Here is a 23,810-nt window from a genome sequence, read left to right on the forward strand (position 1 = left end):
AGTCATTCTGATTTTTTTAAGCACTATATTTGTCAAAAGATTATTACACAGTTGAGAGAAAAAAATAAAATCCTTTGATTGTGTCCAAGATGGATTTGACCCTGACACTACTACTTTGGGAAACCAATTTTCTTAATCTCTTTATGAAACAGCTCACTTATAAATTCTTCTCCTTTTGTAAACGGAGGCAAGGTCAGCTACTCTTTAGCACAACAATACATTCCATTAAGTCCATGCCTAAGACAGGAGCACTGAAAGAAAATTCTTTCTGCAGAATACATTATACATCCCATTTCAAGAGTGCATTATACATCAGTTTTTCAATATCTTAAATAATCTACATGATATATTGGTCCATATTATGTATCATGTATTCATTCCCCTGCAGCAGTTTTGGATTCTATTCCACTGAATTATGTAATGCAACTGTCGGCTCTTGTCCTGCACCACTTTATTTCATGTCATATTGCTTCATTCTACATATGGCTCTTTCTGCATTATGGCAGAGTTACAATATATAAATCACCATAACTTCGATGTCCTCTCAATATACATCGAGTGATAGGTCCCTTTCTTTATGTAAAATTACCAGTGACAAAAACAAGCAACACAAAATGTTACAGGGCTACTGAGTGCCCCTTCAACAGACATTACCATAGCTGGATTTTCACATGACTTATACAGCTCATCTTCACAGTTTGCATTCCAGAGGTAAACTGTTGCATGTGAAATTAATGTTTTAAGAGGAACTGATTTCTGCAAGCATTCTTCAAAAGCAAGTATCATAGCCCAGTGTTTCCATAGAGAGAATAATCTATGAATAACTACTTCATGAACCAAGATCTCAATGGAATTATGAATCACGGAATACTAAGTCTTCTGATAGTAATACACCTCAGAGTCTTGCAGAGATGACCACCTTTGCTCAAGAAATTGGTGTAATTTCTTGAGCCACAGCTTCTTCTAGAGCTGCTGTGGGCAAACTGGTGCTGAAAAATAAAATCCCTGGCAAGCAGGGCTGCAAAGGGTTGAAGAAAGGAGCAAAGGAACAAAACACAGCAAACTGGAACAGAATGGGAAAACAATACAGATCAGGAGACACTCATCTACCTGTTAGTCAAAAATCTAACAGATTTTTGACTCCAAGTTCACAATTCAGTCATGAGGTGAGAAATGTTTAGTGACTTATAGGATCACAGAATAGTTTGGGTTGGAAGGGACCTTCAAAGCTCATCTAGTCCAATCCCTAAGCAATGAGAAGGGGCATCTTCAACTACACCAGGTTGCTCAGAACCACATCCAGCCTGGATGTATCACGGTAATTTCTTCTGCATTTGCAGATAGAAAGGTGGAGGAAGAGAAAAAATAATCTAAGCATTATTATATTCCTTTCCTAATCCTTATTTCCCAACTCCTTCCTGGTGAAATAGTTTCAAAAGATCCTTGAGAAACAGAAGGCTGAATGCACTCCCTTCTAAACCCAAACTCCTTTGTAAATGTTGTACTTGGGGTTTCAGCACACAATGAGACTTTGCGACTCTCAGTCTTCAAAAGCCTATATGCTCTGCTCTCAGCAAGAGCAGAGATTAATTAATCTAGCAAGATTCCTGCATTTTGGCAAACTTATTTTGGAAGAAAAACTATTATTAGCTTCAGATACTTTAATTACAAGTTTAAGAGGTGGTCAAAGACAAAGGGCATTTCTCAGATTCTTCAGACTACTTAAAAATAACCAAGTCTTTGATTCAAGGAAAATGATTTATTACATAGTCGAGACACTGTGAATCACAGGCTAATTCCCATTTTTATTGACATTTATATGTGACAAAACCTACTCTACCAAAAAGCTAAGAATGGCTGGACTAGTAATTAATGAGCTGCACCAGCTTTGCTAAGATGGCTCATGCATTAGCTTCCTAGATCCTTAAAAGGATTGTCTTACCAGGTTTGCAGACAAGAAATATCTAATAAAACCACTAACAAGCACACCATAGAAGTTGTTCTGGGTAGTCCTTATGCAGGAAAAGAAACAACATATTTAACTGCCCTGGGCAGCCTGTTCCAATGCCTGACTGCCCTCTCGGGGAAGAAGTTGTCCTAATATCCAGTCTGAAGTTCCCTTGCCACAGTTTGAGGCCATTCTTGCACTATCATTTGCTCCTTGGGAGAAGAGACCAGCCACATCCTAGCTCCATTCTCCTTTCAGGTAGCTGTAGAGAGCAGTATGGTCCCCGCTGGGCCCTCTCTCCTCCAGACTAAATTTCCCCAGTTCACTCAGCCATTCCTCATTAGCCTTGTGCTCTTTCAGGCTGAAGCAGAAGGACACATAGCAGTTTTCAGCCAGCAGCTACAGGTGGATGGTAGACTCTTAACTACGTCAATTCATGTCCCTTTCAGATTTACTACCCCTGGATCTGCGTTATATCCCCTACACCAAATGCTATGCTTTAGCATAACACTAAGTAGAAAGAATCATCTCTAAAGCCTTGATACGTGCAGAAAACACCTGCGTTTGTGGAAAACTATGGTCCTCACCAGAGTACAGCAGTACCTGCTACCATAAGGAAATCCATCAAAAATTATTATCTAGGTTAGGACAAAGCAGCCTTTTATAGACCGTAAAAGTAACTGGAACACACATAACTTATTCCAATTAGCTGGAAGCCCTGACATAGCAGGTGGCAGCAACGCATCCATTACCATAATGTGGAAAATATATGGTGCATGGCAACAGGCAGTTGTATTTGTCTTGATTATGGAACCCAAAACCAGTACTTTCTAACCTATTTGCTGTGGAAAAATCACTTTTTCTGACACTAGCATGGAAATGAGCCTTGAACAACGGACACAGGCAACACTTCCATGTTTCTTCTACTACATGAGTATCAGGACAATACATCTTCTATGCAGGGAATTGTGTTAAATACACAGGACCACAGAAGTTGATTGTGAACATAAGCAGGAAAAGGTCAAAAAGAATTTTAGGTTATAGAGGGACTTCAAAATCTCCCAAGCTAGGGGAATGAAGATGAGAAGATCCTTCTGACCACTCTACACAAGCACTAATAGCACATAAGAAATGCTAAATATTTGTCTCCCTTTGGAAACCGTAATTATTTGTCATTATTGCTCTGTGCTGCAATTACAGGTTTACCTCTAACCAACTCAGACATAATATAGCCATTTACATTCTGCCTGATGTCTCGAACATGGCTGTGTATCAGTGGGAATTTTATGAGCAGAGTATTTACCTCATCATTCGCACAGATACCTAAAACATGGGAGATCAACATGACTAACCAGATTCATATTTTACAACATTCTGCGGCCTCCTCCTGTTAGACAAAAAAAAGCTTTTTACAAGTGTAAATGGGAGATTTTTGCCATAGAGTTAAACAAGGCATTAAAATCTCTGAGGAAAAATAGCCTGATGCTGTCATTGACCCTTCGACTTATTTATCATATTTTAAAGCAGTGGATGACAATGTTGTAAATGCCTCACCTAAGAGCAATACATGTAAACCCCTTTTTAAATAACAATTACAGAATACTATGCCTTATCCATGAATTCACAAAATGTTTTACTCAAGATTGTTACCAGCCCTACAGGAGGCAGAGGGAGAAATCTTCATTTACAGATGAAGGAGCCTGAGAACAACTGATAATAAAACAGACTTCCCAGAGGTGCCATAGAGAGTGCAGCAACGCACAGAGAGATCTCTGCTCCCATTCTTGTGCATAACACCAGTCGTGTGAGTCAGATACTCCATGTGAATACACTCAGGCAATTACTTGGGACTTACAGGCAGCTAAAATCACACCTTTATAAACAAGGACAGCTTTTTGAGCTAAGACAAGAGACTCTAAGCACAAGTAAATGAAGTCTAATTGTTATGGATACATGCCATCAGAATGTGGCTCGTTAAACATTTCATTGGAATATCTACATCAGTTTGGTTTTGAGGATCTTTATAGGATCACAGAATAGTCTGAGTCAGAAAGTACCTTATGATCATCTAGTTCCAAGTCCCCTATGCCATGGGCAGGGATGTCTCACACTAGTGTCTTATAACACTTAAGAGGCAGAATGCAGAGTAACAGCATTGTCTTAATGCTTGCAATGTGTGCTGGTTTGGGCTGGGGTATCATTAATTTTCTTCACAGTAGCTGGTAAGGGGCTATGCTTTGGATTTGTGCTGGAAACAGTATTGATAACACAGGGATGTTTTCATCACTGCTGGGCAGCTTACACAGAGTCAAAGGCTTTTCTACTCCTCACCTCACCCCACCAGCAAGGCCGCTGAGGGTGCACAAGGAGTTGAGAGGATACACAGACAGGACAACTGACCCCAACTGACCAAAGCGATACTCCATCCCATATGGTGTCATGCTCAGCATATAAGGCTGGGGAAGAAGGAGGAAGGGAGAGTGTCTGGAGTTACAGCAATTTGTCTTCCCAAATAACCATTATGTGTGGATGGCTGAACCTGCCAATGGGCAGTAGAGAATGAACTTCTTGTTTTGCTTTTCTTGTGCATATGGCTTTTGCTTTACCTATTAAACTGTCTTCATATCAACCCATGCATGTTCTCACTTTTACTCTACTAATTCTCTTCATGTAGGTAGATTTTAGAAAAGCTTATTTACATAGGAGGTGAAGCATTACTTTCTTCTCTCAATAGAGAATTTTGGCAAAAGGAAAAAAAAATCAGTTTATAACTGTTTTCCATTTAAAATAATTTTCCCTGATAGCAACTGGGTAAATGACCAAAAATTGTAAGTATAATCGTTTTGTTTCACATGCATGAATTAGTATATGGGACAGCCAAATGCCAACTGGTATCACTGTCGCGCCTACAAAGTTAAAACGCAGTGGTTTGTTATTCTTACTAAGCATCTGTGGGGGAAATTTTAATTCTGAAAGCAAAAGTGGCCTGTCAGATATATTCTGTTATGAGAAGTCTTCAAAGAAAAAAAGACAGGAAATGTTTTTGCATATTGTTCATTTAAAGAAAAAAAAGACAATGCTGCAATAGATAAGAAAAATTATGCATAAGCAGAGGTTCATGCAAACTTTCAGCAATGCTTCTAGCCTGTTGTTTTCATTTATATTTAAAATACAAAGACATTTTAATTAAATTAGCATTTACATAGAGATTTCTCAATTTAATGAAGCATTTAAGAAATACCCAGCATACAGAATGACATCTTTTAAATTGCTAATAATACCTGATAGTATTTCAGGATGTGCATCTTTCACTTCATGGATAATTCATCTGACTATCTTGGCAACAGTGTTTGCCATATAGTTTTTATTAGCTAAAGTCTGTATTGCTACATGTGATTCACCAGAATATAAAAGAAGCAGCAGTTTAGTTGTAGTGAAGGCTCTTTATCTGCTTTCCCAAATTAAAAGTGACTGCCTATGCCTTGTGTGACATTAGGTTCCCACCACAGCTCCCAGCTGGGGATGCTGGTCAAGCTGGAAGCAGACCATGAGCTCACTGACATACCAGTAATGTTTATCTAGTTTCAAAGCTCATGACAGTGAAGAATGCATTTTATTTAATGGCTCAATTGCACCTTTGATTAGACAACTCTCACAGACATTTGAAGGGTCCTGCATCTGCAACAGATCTGCCAGCACGAATGCTGTAAAAAGCAATTTAGATATCAAGCTGAACTGGCAATCTTCCTGGAAGGTAAATCCATTAAACCCTGTAAAATACAGCTTCTAACCACCTCTATTAGGAGAGATCTTACCTAGATGTTTCTGGCACCTCATGCTAGACCGCAATCAACAGTATCCCCCTGTATGTGCTGGTATACACACCTCATAGGCTTAATGAAAAAAGCCTCGTGGCCCAAAAGCTGTGGCCAACAGCAGCACAAACTAGGTAAGAACCTGTTTGACTCAACCACCATGGAGTATAACTAATGTTATACACAGTATGTGGAAACCTCACACAATGTTGAAGTTAACCCATAGATCATTTTCTTATTTCCAGAATATCTAAGTAATCACATAATTAACTAGGTTGGAAAAGCTGTTTAAGATCATCAAGTCATGTCAGAGAGAGCTTCTTGTGCATATGTTCTCCCAATAATAGGTTAACAAGAGGGCAGAGATTTTTCCTCCATATGGTATTTAAGATTACAATATAAGATTAAGGGCACTCATTTGAGTTTTCCTGTAGCTGTGAGTCTCATTCTCTTCTCCTTCTTCTTTTATTAGAGCTTATTACTGCTGGTTGATCATTTTACTTTCATACAATGTATAGGACCTAGATTTTTAGAAGCTGGTGATTCAAATTAGATGGATGGGACCTGCATTTATACGTGGTATTCATCTGCATTGTTTTACTCTTGTGATAAATACTAGATAGCAGGTAAGTTATTTTAACTTCATTAATGAACTATCCACAGGACCATATTAATTAATCTGCCACAGGGTATGTATATTCAAATTAGAACGAAAACAAGTTCACTGGCCAAAATGCAACACTTTGAATCAGCAACACCAAATGCCAGCTACCTCAAACCCCAAGTCTGAAATGCAAAGGAAAAGCAGGGAACCAGCGTGTCTTCTCCTGCAAGTCTGCTACAAACTTGGTTTCCATTTCCTAGCAAACTACTAATATGGCATGAACTTACTGAGAAATTGTGATTGGTTTTACCCTTACCAGAATTTAACACACTCAATCAGATAATTAAAATCCCAAGGTAAATGTTCTACAGGGTCTTTGGCTCATTGACTGCAAAACAGAAGATGGAGACAATGCAACAGTGATTTGGAATTAAGATGGAATGCCTGAACACGGCAATACATCCCGACTTCCTAAAAAGGGTTATCTATAAACATCAGATGTACACCAGTAAATTTTAACTACTGTACCTTCATCACCCATATTTAATGCCTTGACAATTATGCAACACAGCCCAGAACATTTGGATTGATGCCTCTGATGAAATTGAAGACAATAAAGTATTTTGTATATTTCTAAGTGAGTGTCCAAGAATACTTAATGGGTTCCAGTGAAGATGCAACAAAGGTATATCTAATATAATGGAAGAAGCTGTCCTCCAACTGTGTTTATTAGGAAATACATCACTATTAAATCTTTGTCCATTCTGTAAGAAAATAAGCAAAAGAGGTGTAACTGTCGCAAGAAGAATAGGCTTATTGTAAGACCTAAGAACGCCTTTACTTCCAAATTGGATTAGAGATGTGACAGACTGCCACATTGCAAAACAGGTCTGTGCCATTAATCAGCGAACCTAAAATTTGATAAAATGTATGTGTGTGCAGAAGGATCGTTTCATAAACACATTTAAGTGAATATGATGTAATAAATTGAGCCTATGGACATGTGCTGAATCAATATTTATGATAGCAGTAAAATGTGCCAGTAGTATTTATTATTTCAGAGTTATCTCCGTGACAGGTAATAGGTTTTTTTCCCTTCTAATTATGATGCAGTGCTACATCTTTATTTTCAGGTTTTCTACTGTATAAAAAAGCATTTTAATGCCACGACAAAATAAAAACTTTATGCCACACTGCCAAGCTGGAGTCCAAAGGAACATGATTTCACATCACAGAACACAGACTGACCCAGTACCTCAAAAAGCTCTTAAAATAGCTCATTAACATTAAGTTTCTATTAGGTAAGGGTAATGCTCCCTGATTTCTCATCTCTTTCCGCTGTCAGTGAAGAAAATTATAAAGATGCTAAAGAAACAAAAGGACACTGATTCAAATTTTATGCCTAATAAACCTTGCTCTGAGGGACTAAACTGACTTCATTGATGCAGAGGTTTTGTAGTGGACAAATTCCACCCACATCGCTTTTATGCATATTGTTAAGAATGTGTTCGTCCATTGGAGTCACAGTCAAATCTGGACTTTCAGGGACAATCTTCAACCCCATCCTCTAGCAAATCTTACCTGCAGCCCCTCTTCTTCTCCATAAAGACCCTCATGCCAGTGCAATATGAAAGAGGATTTCAGTACATGAGGAACAGCTTATTAATTTTACACAACTCTTGAGCTATTTCGAAACCTACCCTTGAGAGTACTGTCAGCAGCACAGAGTGATTATTTCTCCAGCTTTCTTGTCTTTTTCTGTTCAATCCGTCTGCTTAGCACAATGGGCTCACAACCTCTGACTGAAATTTCTAGATGCTACCATAATATAAATAAATCTTAAAAAGTGTAACATCTGCTAAGATAAGAAATAAAGGACGCCTGACATGATGTATTAATCAAAAATACACTCCATGAAATTATGAAAGTTAACGTTGACCTTCCCTCTCTGTTGATTCTTCACATCTGTTGGTGTAAATCACACAGACCCAGTGCAATCTAAAAAGCCTCATCCCAGTCATTCTCACAAATAATGGCCTGTGAAATCATTCTGATGAACTGCTAATTGGCTTAACAGTCCTACAGTAACATATGAAAGCAACTAATCCTTTTGAAAAAAAGCTAGATGTGTTTTCACTGAGCAAAATCCTCATCCCATTCACATTCACTTATAGAGAGAAAGCACCTTGCCTACTTATGCCCACATTCAAACACCCAACGCAATTTCCTGGAGAGGGAACATTTAAATGGCAAACAGTATCTGTAAAACAAAATGACATGATGTGCAGCCACCAGTTCAAACCGAGACTCAATGCATTATGACTGCCCTTCTCACTTAATAGACATCAGATACCATGAGCAACTGGAATTGCAAGACAGGCAGAGAACAATATTTAAGGCAACTGCCCCCCATATGGCCCCCAAAATTTAAGCACTGATGGGGAGGCAAGTCTCCTCTGTGAAGGCACGAAAGCCCTAAGCTTGGTGTACTGGCATATATGACCATCAGGATTTTATGCCTTTTCTACATCTAAAATATTTACAATACCTCTATAAAAGTCAAACAAAAAAACTGAGAAAATATTCCCTGTTAAAACAAAAAAAATCACAAATTTGCACAGGGAAAAAATATTCCTGTTTTCCTTGAACAAAGGTATGCTCTGCCTGCTCGACCCATTTTCCTTTTCTTCTTCCCCTCCCGCATTTCTCTGCATCACCCTTTTTCACAAATCAGTTCTATTAATCCCCCAGTATGACCTACACACCCCAGGAAGGAAGGATGGTATTTGTTCAGTGACTACTGCATTGTTTTAATGGTCCCGGCTCCCGGTATTAGCACAATACAACAGAATGAAACATCAACACGGAACTCAGCGAGTCTTTGTATAATTCCTTTCCCGTTTCAGGCTGCTGTATAGCTTATGGCTAGATGCTTGTCACATTTAGATAGGTAAAGCTGCATGCTCCTGAAATCAAGCAGAGGGCTAGTCATTGACAAGCAAAGGCTGAACAGAATAACGCTTAACCTCTGCTGCACTCAGTTTTTTGTTTGACACACAGCTGGGGAACAAGCACTACCCAATGAATTGCTTATGGAGGAATGACTGAGGCATGGCATACGCTAAACCAGCATGGAATGTGCTTCAAGCTATGCCAATTGCCAACAGAGTGTTACACACTCTGGCCATGCCCCAGATACGTCTCTTACGTCATGGGCAAGTGCACAAGAGACACAGAGGGAATTTTCCAATGGCCAATCTGACCACTGCATGATTTCTTTGAACCATTCAAGAGGGAACACCAATGAGAAGCTGATTTACTGTGTCCCAGCTCTTCTCCGTGAAACAAGAATAATCATTCCAGACAAGCCTATTGCCAAAATACACTGTAGTTGCCGGAGGTACCAGGCTGAACAGGGTTTTGAACAACCTGGTCTAGTGGAAGGTGTCCCTGCCCATGGCAGGGAGGTTGGAACTAGATGATCTTAAGGTCCTGTCCAACCCAAACCATTCTACGATTCTATACCAGCACACACACAGGACAAGGGTTAAGGTACGTATGCCACTTTTTGGCATGACAGTTAGAAATGGGGGGGGGGGTAGCAATGTTGAACTGATTTAAACTAAGGATCCTTTACTAATAGTGACTGCTCCTTTTCTACCCCTGATTTTCCTTTTTTTCCAAGCTATACTTTGGCAATTAGCTCACCCTTACATCACACAAAAGTACCACCACACACTATACACATTGCAAACTTACTCATGTACATTTGGAAGAAAGGAAGAAAGAGGAGAGTGATTATCAAATAAGCAGCAGAGATCAAGTTAATGCCTTGAAACAAACAGAAAATATTTGCAAAATCCTGACATACATATTTACTCACACCACACTTGCTATGACCAGCTCAGGGTCAGCCTTTCTCATGCCTCCAGCAGTGACCTTGTACTGAAACAGTAACATTTGTATCTAGTCCAGGAGCCAGCAAAAGCCATACGAGATACACATATTGCACTGAAACCCACCTTCCCGAAGTATAAGGCATAAGCTCCCTGACAGGCAAATTTTATCATACAACGAACAGATAGGATCTGAGGAATCTTCAGCTGAGTCACTTGCAATTTATATCACTGTTAATAAGTGCCACATCTGAAGTAGCTGTCTCTATAGATATCTAGCAGATGTATCACGGTTTTTCCTTATTCAATTATTTACCTTTGCTGACCTCAGGCTCTTTGAAACTAAGCTGCTGAACGCTTAGGTATAAACTGCATTTTCATTTAGATAATCATACAAGCCATGAAATCACTGCCAGCTACGAACTAAAACTTCAGTGTCTGAGACATTTGCAAGCCACTGTTCCTCACAGACCAACGACTCCTCTTACCTGCATACTTAAGTACAGTTTTCCAATGTCTTGCACAGTAAGATATTCAAACACCTTTGTTTTTTGCTGATGTTGCTGCAAAATAACATTGTTACTATTCTTTCTTCACCAACTTCTGCCTCTAAATGCCATACAGTCATTTTTACTATCCTCATGTCAGACAATAGCTCAAGCTGTCAAGTTGTGCTGAGTGATGAAGAGCAAACTTTGTGAGCTAACGGGAGAAAATTTCTACAGAAGTTAAAAATCACCATTACACAAAGAGTTCTGGCTTCAATCTTAAGTGATTTCTAAGTAATAAAATAATGGCAGACTTCTCCCCACCTTGCCCATCTAATATTTTATTGAACCTCACTTGGTATAACATTAGTTAGGAAGATAGACCTGCATATTTGAGGGCTGCTCTGAATGCCAAGGTTGGGGTGTATGCCCCAGGTGGATTTAAAATCCACAGAAAGGCAAACTGCAAACAGAGACTAGCCTGAGAAGAGCATGGGTGGAAGGAGAGGGCTTGGATGGGAGCCACAGCATGTTCTGACCAACTGGAACACCAGGATTTTAGGACGCATCCATTTAGACACAGCCAAAGGGGCTAATCTCGCATCTGCTGTTTTGTCACAACTCCTAAACCCCTCTCTGTGGGCACAGAAAAAACCCAACCCAAAATAACAGCATGATTCAATTCATGCTTGCATGTTTTCCATAAAATCGGCAATTAATTATTTTTGCTGAAAGCTCCCTTGTAATTCTTGTCATGTGAAATAAAGTGAACACATCCGTTAACTGCAGCAAAACTATTTTTAAAACACATGTGTTGGCACTATTCTTTGCAAAGCTTCATTCACAGCTTTAGAAGCGTTGTTCTGGCGGAGGGGGACCACATCAGAAGTGCTGTCTCCACGGGAGACATCACAGAGGCACAACAGATCAGGTCATGCGGTGGAAATTTTGTGCCTGACCTCAACACGAGCAAATCAGGCCCAGGCTAATGATTAGAAACAGTATCTTCTTAGCCCTCAGTTCCTTCATAGCTCCTCATAGAATGACAGAATCACAGAACAGTTTGGGCTGGAAGGGTCCTTAAAGCTCAGTCAGTTCCAACCCCCTGCCATGGGCAGCGACACCTTCCATCAGACCAGGTTGCTCCAAGCCCTGTCCAACCTGGCCTTGGACACTGCCAGGGACGGGGCAGCCACAGCTTCTCTGGGCAGCCTGTGCCAGTATCTCACCACCCTCACAGGGAAGAACTTCTTCCTGATGTCTAATCTAAATCTCCTCTCTGTCAGTTTGAAGCCATCCCACCTACCTCCCAGTGCTCTAGAGCTGCTGTCACTGAGAAAGCCAACCAACTCCAATGATTCAACATGGATTAAGACTACATCTGACTCCTCTTCAAGGTGGAGAAAGTTTCTCAGAGCTTTCTGAAGTTTCTCCAAGTCTAGTCATTCTCTGCTCTTTTTTATTTTACAACTGCAAATGAGCTGAATTAATGAAGCAAATTAAAGAAGCCCTAACTCAGTTGCAGATATGCAGGGATAAAAGAATGTATCTGGAAAGCAGTCAACTTGCTTTAGAAGCATGTTTGGCATTTCTTTGCAGATACAGCTGCAGTAAAAGAGAGCTAAAGAAAGAGTTAACACTTCTGTCATTTCTGAGTAGGTGTCTGAGGCATCCCCCGCTCAGGCCCCAGAACAGCAGAATGATCTGAGCGAATCTTTTACTGCTGAGACTTCCTGCCTCTCCATGACTGAGCAGCAAGCTCTTCAGAAACACCTATCTGTGTATTTAAAAGGAAGACTCATCACTGTGCCATTTACAGTTCAAATACATGGAACAGAAAAAAACAAGCTACACACAGTCCTCACCTCTTCAGGTAAACCCTGCCCCTGCTTCAACCTTATCTTGCCTTCAGGATCACAGACACCATGTATCTGCCGTATGTGTACATTTTTCTTATCAACCAAGCCCCAGAAATGGTAAAGCTTTTTGACTCTGATCCTACCTACAGTGCACGAGCCTGTTACAGGCTTCATCTGGGCTGTTTTGATGGATTTATCCAGTTTAGCACTTACAGAAATTCAGAACCAAGTTGCTACAGTTTTCTACAGTGAATCTGTGATCATGGGCCAGAGGTGGTGACTGCTCCTAAGCACAGCACCCTCCCCTCCACCCCATCCAAGCTCTACAGGGAGACATCAGGAAACACTACTTCTCCCCTCCTCCTTTCCCACTTTATTTCACTGGCTCAGTTTTTCTACCAACTAAGGGGGAATTCTATTGTTCTGACCAATTACATCTGTGGTTAACAAATCTCATCACTGCATAAGTGAGTACATGGCTTGTCTTTGTTATGTTTGTTACATTTAACCTTCTAGAACAGCACTGTTTTTATAATACACTTTCATCAAATCAGATTGTTCCATTTTACTTATAATCACAGCTACATTCACAAGTCAACCTATTATCTCAGCAAGACCTATCAGCTCTGCCTACACTGTATTTACAAACTGGAAAGGAAGTTGCTAGCTTAGAAAAATTTGGCACAGGTACTGTGGTGGACCTAAGGACATCAAATTTAATAACAGAGGGGTAAATTAACTGATACTGGGGAAAGACAAGAAAAAGATCAGTAATGTCATCCTGATTACTCAGAAAAGTTAAGAATTTGCAAGCTTTGGCCAAGGAGAAGACAAAGGACTAACTTCAGTGTACTACATTACATGATCCATTGAAAATATAACGATCAAACATTTCATCCTATGGTTAACCATGGTAATGGCCATCTGTGGGAGAAAGCTTAGAAATTACTAGGACTGTAGAATTGGTTGTGCTTACTCATACCGGGCATAGCAGTTGGGCATCAGAGCTTTGTCTACAGAGTTCTCTCCTGGACTAAAAATAAAAGACAGAAAGAAATTTCCCTTAAAGCCAAGTCAACTTCTTGCTATCAGAAAAAATCCATCTTGGAAAATTAGAAACAGCAGGAAGCACACTGTATTGAATGCTAAATTAATTTCTTCTGATAACTTATTTCAAAGAGAATTTGATTAAAAGACAATAAAACATGCTTTAAATCTAGAAAAACATGGTTACCACAGGCGGAGGCAAAAGTGGTATTTCTGATAAGTGACAACAGTGTTGTTACTTATTTAGCTCTTGTAAAGGCACCCGCATCAATCAATAGCTGTGCGTGTACTAAGGCAGTAGGGCTTGTCTAAAGATGCTTATCAGAAATCCATGAGCAACATTCCACTTTTGATTACAGTGATCCAGACTGTCCACAATACTGCTGAAGATGACTGTATACCTCTTTGACAAGCCATATTGACAGAAATAATAACATAGAAACCACACTTCCTAATATGCATATCTAACTGCACAGCCAATTAACCACTGCGCTGGCTGAAATTGCTTTGTTATTCATTTATTCCAACTGATGTTAATACTTTGGCAGCTGATGGGGATAATAACTGATGGAGCATATTGGAAATCTGGAAGGGGGATATAAAATGTATATAATTTAAAGACGTGGAGGAAGCTGCTCTGCTTTACAGTCTTAAAACACGAAAATGTCTCAGGGTGTACGAAGCACTCGGAGCAGGAGAACTAGTAAGTATTCGAAAATGTGTGAATGAAAGGCATAAAAAAGAAGATTGTGGTACACAAACAGGCTAGAAAGATCTCTAAAAAAAGGCAATTATAACATGAAGATGATACTTTTTCACTTCTACTTCTAATATCACATTGAGTAACAATGATTGAACATCTGGAAACGTTCATGTTTGATGCTTTAATCAAAATACAACCCTTTTCTGCAACATAACAAGCACATTCTAACCGAAAAATGCCATCTGCCCTAACCCCTAAACATACTTATTATCATTATATGCAGAAATAGCAATTCCAGTTTATCTTTTAAAAGAAGTAAAGGGCCATAAAATTATTCTTACTTATACTGGCAAGTCTTCCCTTGCAGTTTTCTTACAAAGATGAAATATATCTATATGCACATCTTTCAAAGTTGTTTTGATGGTATTTTTCACAATGGTGGTATAAATGATTTCACTGCAGTGTTGCAGTTCTGGTCCTGCTATTCTTGCTTACCAAAAGCTGCTGCAGAGTTCAACAGAAACCTTCCTTAAAGAAGGGCTGAGTGATTCAGCCTGCAGTCTGGTACTCCAGTAATGGGGAGCTGCTGGTTCCCCCACTGAAGTCCCTCTGAATGGACATAACATGGATGAATCCAGTGCACATGAACCTCATGGTGAAGCAGAGACAGGAAGAAGCTGGCCTAGCTCAGACCTAGGAGATCAACACACATATCCCTGCTGCCACATCACGTTCTGGATAGGAAAGACTGGAGGAGGGAACATACTGTGGTAACACACCATCCCAGTGCTCAACCTCAGTTCTCACCTCTAAAACGTGCCAACTTTTCTTACTCAAAGCCCTTGTTTTCCACAAACTCTTCTCCCTGCTCAGGAACTTTGCTGCTGAAGCACTTTTTCACCAGCTCTGTTCAACCGTTTAAATTACAGGATCGTGGAATGGTTTGGGTTGGAAGGGACCTTAAAGTTCATTCAGTTCCAACTCCCTGCCATGGGCAGGGACACCTTCCACTAGACCAGGTTGCTCCAAGCCCTGTCCAACCTGGTCTTGAACACTTCCAGGGATGGGACATCCGAACATCTAATGTTCTGTCATAAAGGTCCCTAGCCCTTCTACGCCCTAAATGACCTCTTCCTTAATAATGGCCCCCAGTACCCTATTACCTTTACTTCAGATTGTCTCCACTCCTCCTAAACCCTTTGGCTTATATCTCAGTCATGAGTCGCACTGAGTCAAATCCCTGCCAGGTTCATGATAACCCAGGTCTTCAAATGTACAACCCCTACCCTACTGCTCAGCTCTTTGAGTCTTTCCTGTGAACATGCCAATCCTATCCTCCTCATCCTCCCCCCCCCCCCCCATTTTTGCCTTTTCTTTCCAAGCACATGCCCATACCAGATTTCATTCGTCACCTCTTTGCTCCTACTCTGGCAGATTTAAAAAACCCAGCATCAACTTTTACTTGTCAGAAAACAGCCTGAACAAGATCCTGAAAGCAAAGAAAAAAGAAATAGCAGGAAGAAATGGACACACTGCACTTGTCATTTGGTAATGGAATGAAGAATTTGGGGCCATAAAAGGCCCAAGTAGAGACTAAAGAGGTGTTAGCAAGAAGGAAGGGATGAATGAAGGTGGTGACAGCAATCCATATGGCTACACTTTCAGCTTTCTACTTATCCAACATGGAATTTTCACTCCAAACATGATCCACAATGTTTCTAGATTCTTAAAGAAACCACCTTTCTTTGTTTAAAGTTATTGAGAAAGCTGCAATCTCTTCCCTTTTATGTGGGCTTTGCCACGGACAGTCCATGGTTTTGTAATGTAGAGGGTACTGCAGTATGAGCTACTCTATCTCCTCCAAAAAGATTGCATGGTAGACACAGCTATAACAATAGAAGCAATAGCTGCCTTCTTAAATGGAGCAAGGAGATCTGAGAACATAAATCATCAGAGAGCCCACGTGCTGCAGAGACCACTAGCAGCCCAAGACTTACATTTGTGAATATCAGTCTCTCTCTTACTTCTCTGTACTTCTCTTTATTGCTGATATCATGATCCAGAGAACTGTTTTCTTATTCTTTCCTGTCATTAGACTTTGGGTTCTTTCAGCCACCTCTCACCTTCCTGAGTTTAATGAGAGTCAGAAAGCAAAGTAAAAAAATCACTTGGTCAAACTTGAAAGATGTTTAAATTTTAGTGTATTAAAAAACTGTGTGCTGAACTACTTTTTGTTTAATAGGGTGAGCTAATTGCTTGGTTGAAATTCTGTTTATGTGTCTGTGACAATACGGTCCCCTAAACCCACATGAGATCATACTGCTAAGCAAAACCCCAACAGGATTACTCGACAAGTGTGTTTCCAGAAACATTATCGTTTGGTTTTTCAAAAGAAGTGGAAAAAATCCAACCACGCTGGGCTTTTGGCTTAGCTTATACTATTAGCTGGAATTGGGTTGGCTCAAGGAAAACTGAAAGAATAAAATCACGGCATCTGCTGAGACAATGGGGGTGGCAGGGCAAAGAGGAGGAGGGTGTGGATGTATGAGGTCTGTGGTGGCATTTATTGAATGCCTGGGCAAGGAAGGGATTGTTCCTCCTTCCTTTGACACTTCTGATTCACAATATTAGAGAGCAACGCTTTCACAGGGGATAGACTAATTGACCCTAAAAGCTCTTCTTGACTTTTAACAGGCACGAGGCTACGAAACGCTGACAAAGTAACGAAAGAGCAGATAAGAGGTCACCATAAATACTGCAACGTTTACATAAAATCTTATTAGTCTAGAACAGAATAACTGTTCCAATAACTGCAAAACTGAATGGAGCTGATGCTGAAGGAGACAAGCCTGAGAATGGAATGTTCACTCCCAGCCGGCCAAGCCAAGCAGGGACTGGGGATGCTGGAGAAAGGCACTCAGATGCCGGGATAAGGAATAAGCATCCCCCACCCATCACCCAGATCCCTCCAACTGATGATGCTTGGACAAGCAGTGACAGGCTCCACAGGAGCTGAGTCCAACCCTGCTCAGCCAGACGCAGAAATGCTTCTGTCAGGCTTAGAGAAGCAAACGGGAACCTCTCTCTGAAGAACTAATAATGAATTCAGGAATTAGATGTTTTAAACCACTGTCAGATAACAGAATTTCCGAGAAAGGCAGAGAAGCAAAAGCACTTAGAGTTATCAAGTAAACATCCTAAAATGCCTTCTTTTGACATGGAACATCCTTCATTTTGTCAAATCAGCTACTTAACTTCTGGAGATTCTCCCAAGCTTCCCTACCAAGTCTTTACGTGCCAACTCCACCACTTCATTTTCTCCAGCAAGACTTGTTTCTCCTGAGAAAGCTGCCTTTTTTACACCACCACCCTTCAACCGGGTCCAAGATAATGATTTTAAAAGCTGGCCAAAGGGGTGATTTTAAAATGCATCCTAAGGAATTGTAGCTGGGTACCTCTACAATCACGTTTCTTTCCCCCTTGCACTTTGAGCCTTCCCTCAAGCTGATAGCAAGCCCCTAAATGATCACAGAATCATAGAATCAACTAGCTTGCATATTCTTATATTAGCAGAAACTGAATAATAAGCATATACATGGATGTGTACACACATACATCATTTTCCCCTTTAAGCGCATACAGGACAGAACATGCAGCATTCTCAATCTTGGGCTACCTCAGTGCACTACAGAGTGGTGGCCTCGATTTCTCAGGCTCTTTGGGGTTTGGGGAGGGTTAGGTTTGTTTTGTTTGGAATTAGACCAGACATTTAACTCTTCCCTATTTTTAATCAACAAAAAGCCATTTCTGTGCCCTCTGCCTTTTCTAGCAGTTGAGTATGAAAGCTATTTAGCACACAGTGGGAATTTCCAGGTGAACAATACCACCCTATCCACTAACGCTAGCACTGCTAATCACTGGAAAAAAAAGAAATCCAATCAATCCCAACTACCTGGTGCCTGCAACTAGGTCGTCTTGCAAAGGTTAAGCACAAGATCTGGTTTTCTACTTTGCAAAGCTTGGAAATGACATCGCATGATTGTGCAAATGAAGCAAGGCGAGATGAGAAAATGAAGAAGAATGAAGCTGTACAACCTAATCAGGGACCAACAAGGGGGGTTCTTTATCTTTTTTTCCCTCCCTCAGAGACAAAAGAAGGCTTAAAATCGTTAAACTAAAGTCTGGTGCTTTGCTTTCTGTTACAGCTTTCAGTGACGCTGAACATATGCATATTTTGCATGTATTTATGTACAGGCTCCTGCAAGTATGCATGCAAAAAGGAGGAGAAGAACTGTTAACAGGGCTGTGTAAAGGGCACTGAAGCAGCTTCCTGTCACTTCAGAAACTAAGCACCAGAGCACTGCAATTCCTGAGCAAAACGTATCTGCACCTGAGAAGAATTTCATCTTCGTCCCTCTCCTGGCCACTATGGTGGGCAACAACACCTTGCCTTCTCAGCGCCTGAACTCCTTCCCCGACCCCTCCTGTCTAATTATCTGACCCTTGCTTTAGTTCATAGACTTTGGACCAAGGTAATGAACGGGATGGAGCGCGCGTCTCATCAAGCTCCCTCCCCGCCCTGCCCTGCCTCCCGCAGACACCCGCCTAGGGGGGTCCACTCCGGCCGGGGGTAGGGGCTGCCAGGGCGCTGCCACTCGGAGGCGCCTCCATGATGGGCTTTACAGACAGAAGCGTGGAACGGGAGAGCCTCCGCTCCGCACCCACGGACCCCCGGCCCGCCCCGCTCCGAGCCGGCGGGACGGCCCCGCATCCCGCACACCCTCCGCGCTCCTCTTCCTCCCCTCGACCGCAGCCCCGGCTTGAGCTCTTTGACGCACACAAGGTACCGAGCGGCGTCCGGACCCACCGTGTCCGCCTCGCAAGGAAGCCGGTGACCTGTAGATCGCGATAGGCACTGAATGATGCTTGCTGCTGCCGTGGAAATGGTGAATGTGGTGCGAGCCCAGGCTGGAGGCGCCCCGCGCCACCCCGAGGAGGCCGCTGAGAGTGAGCGGGACTATCCAGAGCAGGGCCGAGCGGCTGCCGCTGCCGGCGGGCCCCGGCTCCGCGCTGCCCCTAAGGAGCACCCCCATCTTCCGGGGCTCGGCGTCCTCGGGAGCAGCGGCAGCCGCCGCCAAGGAGGAAAAACTTTGGGCAGAGGCGAACTGGCACACACGGGCACGGCGCCGGCTGCGGCTCACCGCACCAGGCGAGCCCTCTCTTCCCGCTGGGAAAGCCGGCTAGGATCCTTTTCTCCAGGTCTTCTTCTACCCAAAACAATCCGAGACATAGCCAGCGGCAGAGGATCCAGGCAGTTCAGAGGTGGTGGCAGAAGGGGGAAGCCCCGCGCTCCAACAACCGGTAGTTTAGCCTTTCCCGCGGTCGGTGCTCATGGAATAACGCTCCACAGTTGCGAGGGCTACGAGAGCGCCAAGCGTTCCCCCAGCCTCGGTAATCCACAGCGCGGGCGGTCCTGCCCCATGTCTGCTAGATCGGGAGAGGAGAAGGGGTGCAGCTCCATCAGCCAGCGCCGGCAAAGCGCCGGGAAATCAAACTGCCGTCGCTCGTCCCTCCGTTCATCTCCGAACGGGCGAGCCCTTGCCCCGCGGTCCCACTCCCGGCGCACACACTCACATTCACACTCACTCGCACTCACACACACGCCGCCAGACAATAATCGCGCTGCTCCGGCAATCTCAGCTCTCTGAGTATTGACAGTAACACCCGGGGTTGTCTTTCAGGGAGAAATGATGAGAGTAGGTGGGGAAAAAAAAATAATAATAAAATTAAAAATGAATTAAAAATAAAGCCCCCCAAACACGGAGGAGCTGGGCTATGCAAATCCGCAGTCCCCCAGCAGCGAACCGGGGCTGCGATGCGGAGGACGAGCCCGAGCAGAGGAGGCGGCTCCGTTCGGCTCCCGCACGGTCGCGCTGCCTCGCCGCTGCCGCCGGGAGCACGGCGCCGCTCCCCCCCTCCCCGTTCCTTCCCTTTCCCGCCCCCCGCTCCGGCGGCAGCGCGTCCCCTCCTCTGGGTGTACCCGTGCTTCGAAAACCCGCTTTCACCCTAAAAAAAGAACCATTTCGGGGGTTGTCATCGGGCTAAACTTGGCCCGCCAGGTGTTTTCCCTCTGCCTCTCGGAGCACCGGCTCCCAGCAGCCGCCTAACAAAGAGTTACCTTTTATATTTTTTATTATTTTTCGCGGCACTACTCGTCTGCCCACAGCAGACTGGGCTGAATAACACAAAAAACCCCACACGGTTTACTAGCCTGAAATAAGATGGGTTTGGGTCTCAGCATCCCCAACCCTATCTACAGGGCTGCGCCCGCATTGCCCCCCGGAGCGGGGCCCTCGCCCCAAAAGCAGAGGGATGGGTTGCTCCAGCCCCCTCCCCACACACACACACAGCCGAGGGTGGGAGATGTCACTGTTTAAAAGCGACGGTTTCAAAAGGAAAACGGTTTCCCCACTCGGCGGGTCCTATGCCCTCGTACCCCCGGAGGCGCAGCCCTGCAGTACCGCACCCCAGGTACGGTGCGGGGGGAGGGCGACGATCCCGGCCCCCCGCTCCGCTGCCCTCCCTCCTCTTCCTCTTCTCCCTCCCCCGTTTCCAGCCCGCCGTAGATCTTGTGCCATGCCTTCAGCAGCATGAGATCATGGGTGCGGGGTGCGGATGCGTGAAAGGGAGAGGGCGAGCGGTGGGTGTGAGAATGCCTTTTTTTTCCCCCTTCTTTATACATTTCGCGTTAATTTAAACGAAAACCACCGCAATTCGCTGAGGCGCTTTCGAATCCCAACGCGGCCGCGAAAGAGAAGTCACAACCCTCACTCAGCTGCGGAGGCTTAGGAAACAGGAAGGCTTTTCGCCCCGGATCTGCTCAGCCCAACGCGGATTACCCCCCCCCCCCCATCGCGCATCCCCCTGCGGGATGCAAACCTGGAGAAGGGGGACTACCCCGCACCCTGGTTATGGTCCTGCGGGCTGGGCTTTCCCTGGACCACGCCGGGGAAAGGCAACTCCTGTGGATGTCACAGCAACTTCCTTTTCCAACCTGCCTCCAGAAGCCTCTCAAGGAAGTCACAAACCCCAATTTTCCAAACTATCAGCTTGCAACTGCCACGCGCTGTCACCTCTCAGAACATAAAATGCAATCAATTCTTTAAGTTTCAGAGTTAAGGAAAAATGAAAGAAATCTCAAAGAAACGTCAGCCTGGATTCACCACATCTCCTAAAATTAAAGCCCCTGATGTACATTTCCTGTTCATGCACCTCAGATGTGTTAGAAATCTCTTCCGTAAATACCACCACGTTTTCTATCAATCCAACTCAGGACACAAAGTATTTCAGTCAGTCACTGGAACTAGTTTCTCTGTAAACTGTTCACATGTTGCTGCCGTTTTAGAAACAGGCAGTAGTTAACTGACTGTTCCTAATGATTCTAGACATCCTACAGATGAGCAACTTAAAACTGTTATCACTCCTTTGAAACAGGAAGCTGGTATTGCAAACCGCGTGATGGTACAGTTGGCAACACAGTTGTTGGGATACAGTGGCAGTTGGCAAGTCCTGTCTAGACAAAAGTTCTGCTCCACTGTTTTGAGTCCTCCAATGGGAGCTGTGTCCTGCTGCCTTTTAGTCAGAGTATCCCTGTGGGTGCTGAGGAATGCACAGCTGGCTCCCCATTCCAGGTTTCCCTCTACCTATAACCTTGCAACTGAGGCTTTACACAATTCCCTTTCAGCCTGGGCACAGTTTGTTCTACTTGGGTTGAAGACAGTGTGGATTGCCACCTGGAGTACTGTGTTTAGCTCTGACAGCAACAACACAAGAGGGATGTGGAACTGTTGGAGTGAGTCCAGAGAAGGCCATGGAGATGCTCCAAGGGCTGAAGCACCTCTGTTATGGAGACAGGCTGAGAGAGCTGGGCTTGTTCAGACTGGAGAAGGCTCAAGGAAGACCGTAGAGCAGCTCCCAGTGCCTAACGGGGTGGACAAGAAACCTGGAGAGAGGCTTTTGACAAGGGCACGTAGGGACTGGACGAGGGGGAATGGCTATAACCTGACAGAGGGGAGACTGATATTAGGTATTAGAAAGAAATTCTTCACTTTGAGGGTGCTGAGGCATTGGCACAGGCTGCCCAGAGAAGCTGTGGCTGCCCCATCCCTGGCAGTATTCAAGGAAAAGTTGGATGGGGCTTGGAGCAATCTGGTCTAGTGGAAGGTGTCCCTGCTACGGCAGGGGGCTGGAACTGGATGAGCATTGAGGTTCCATCAAACTATTCTATGACTCCGTGATTCAGTAGAACTTTGTGTCAGCGTTCTTCTCTGTGTTGTTGGGTATGTTTGTAGCATGAGCACTTTATCTAAATTCTTGCTCCATCTGCCATCTACTGTGTCAGGGAGGCCTTAGTGCTTAAATACCAAGGACAAATGAATAAAATGTTTAGGTACTTCAAAAGTGCTTCATTTAATATTTTACTGAAGATATAAAGGGTGTTTAAGTGCTTGGCGTTATTAAATGTGTACTATTTCTGCAGTGCACACACATCACTGCCACTAAAGTTTTGAGTTTAAATCTGTGTTTGGAGACTACTTAGAGAAGTTTTTTTATCAGATAGATTATAATGGGTCATTTTTAGGTGTTACATTATTATGTTAAACACTACTTAGGGACTGTTAAATTCACAGATTATTTTGCTGCTGCGTAGCCAAACCAAGAGTTGAAGACACAAAGGCCAATCTCCACAAAAAGCTATTTAGGCTATGTAAGTACCTGCTTAAAACAGGAATAGGATGACTCCTGCCTCTGTAGACATCCCTTTCTGGATCTCCAATGTGCTCAGCAGCTGGTATGTACTAGCTCTAATTTTAATAACATTTGACATTTTCCTGGCTCTGCACTCTGAACCACAGTGACAAACAGGAGAGGACTATCTGAGTTTCAGAGAGGGGAAAGGTGATCTAATTCCATGCACGGGTGAGAAACGGGAAGAAGTAATCTGCAGAAAATATCATAAAAAGGCTTAAAGTGGAAAGAATACCAGGAAGCTAAAAAAGAAGGTGAAGAAGCAAGTGTGTATGAAAGCAAGTGAAAGGCAGATGGGGACAAGAAGGCAAAAGAAGGAAATTTCAGGAAATAAAATCCTCTCTTGCTCAGTTTTTATAACAACAGCAAGCACTTCTTTTCAATTTGAAGCAAATGTTGGTAGTCAGATACTTCCAGTCTTTTAATGTTTTATTTTAAAGGAGGTTGTAGAGATGTGGGTGTCTTGTCTCTTCTCCCAGGTACCAAGCAACAGAGCAAGAAGAGATGGCTGAAAAAAGCTGTACCAGGGGAGGTTTAGACAGGATACTAAGAACAATTTATCCCCCAAAAGATTGTCAGGCATTGGAATAGGCTGCCCAGGGAAGTGTTGGAATCACTATCCTTGAGGGTATTAAAAAGACA

At 43.1% G+C, this 23,810-nt stretch overlaps 1 protein-coding gene across 28 annotated transcripts in view; it reads right to left on the reverse strand.

Moving 5' to 3' along the window:
* Window positions 1-23,810, reverse strand: part of NRXN1 (neurexin 1) — a 682,391-nt gene that overhangs the window by 256,483 nt on the left and 402,098 nt on the right. For 2 of the 28 annotated variants that reach the window (XM_062605790.1, XM_062605788.1), the window contains exon 1: window positions 19,228-20,350. The exons of 24 other annotated variants lie outside the window; for them this stretch is intronic. In XM_062605790.1, coding sequence (XP_062461774.1) covers window positions 19,228-19,453 — 226 coding nt within the window. In that variant the 5' untranslated portion in view covers window positions 19,454-20,350. Of the gene's footprint in view, window positions 1-19,227; window positions 20,351-23,810 lie in introns of those variants that run through there. 2 more of the 28 variants (XM_062605792.1, XM_062605791.1) reach the window with 2 other exon arrangements.

This window comes from Pezoporus occidentalis, unplaced genomic scaffold, assembly GCF_034315485.1.
Source record: "Pezoporus occidentalis ecotype Australia unplaced genomic scaffold, CSIRO_AGI_Poc_V1 ctg93, whole genome shotgun sequence".
Taxonomy (NCBI): Eukaryota; Metazoa; Chordata; class Aves; order Psittaciformes; family Psittacidae; genus Pezoporus; species Pezoporus occidentalis.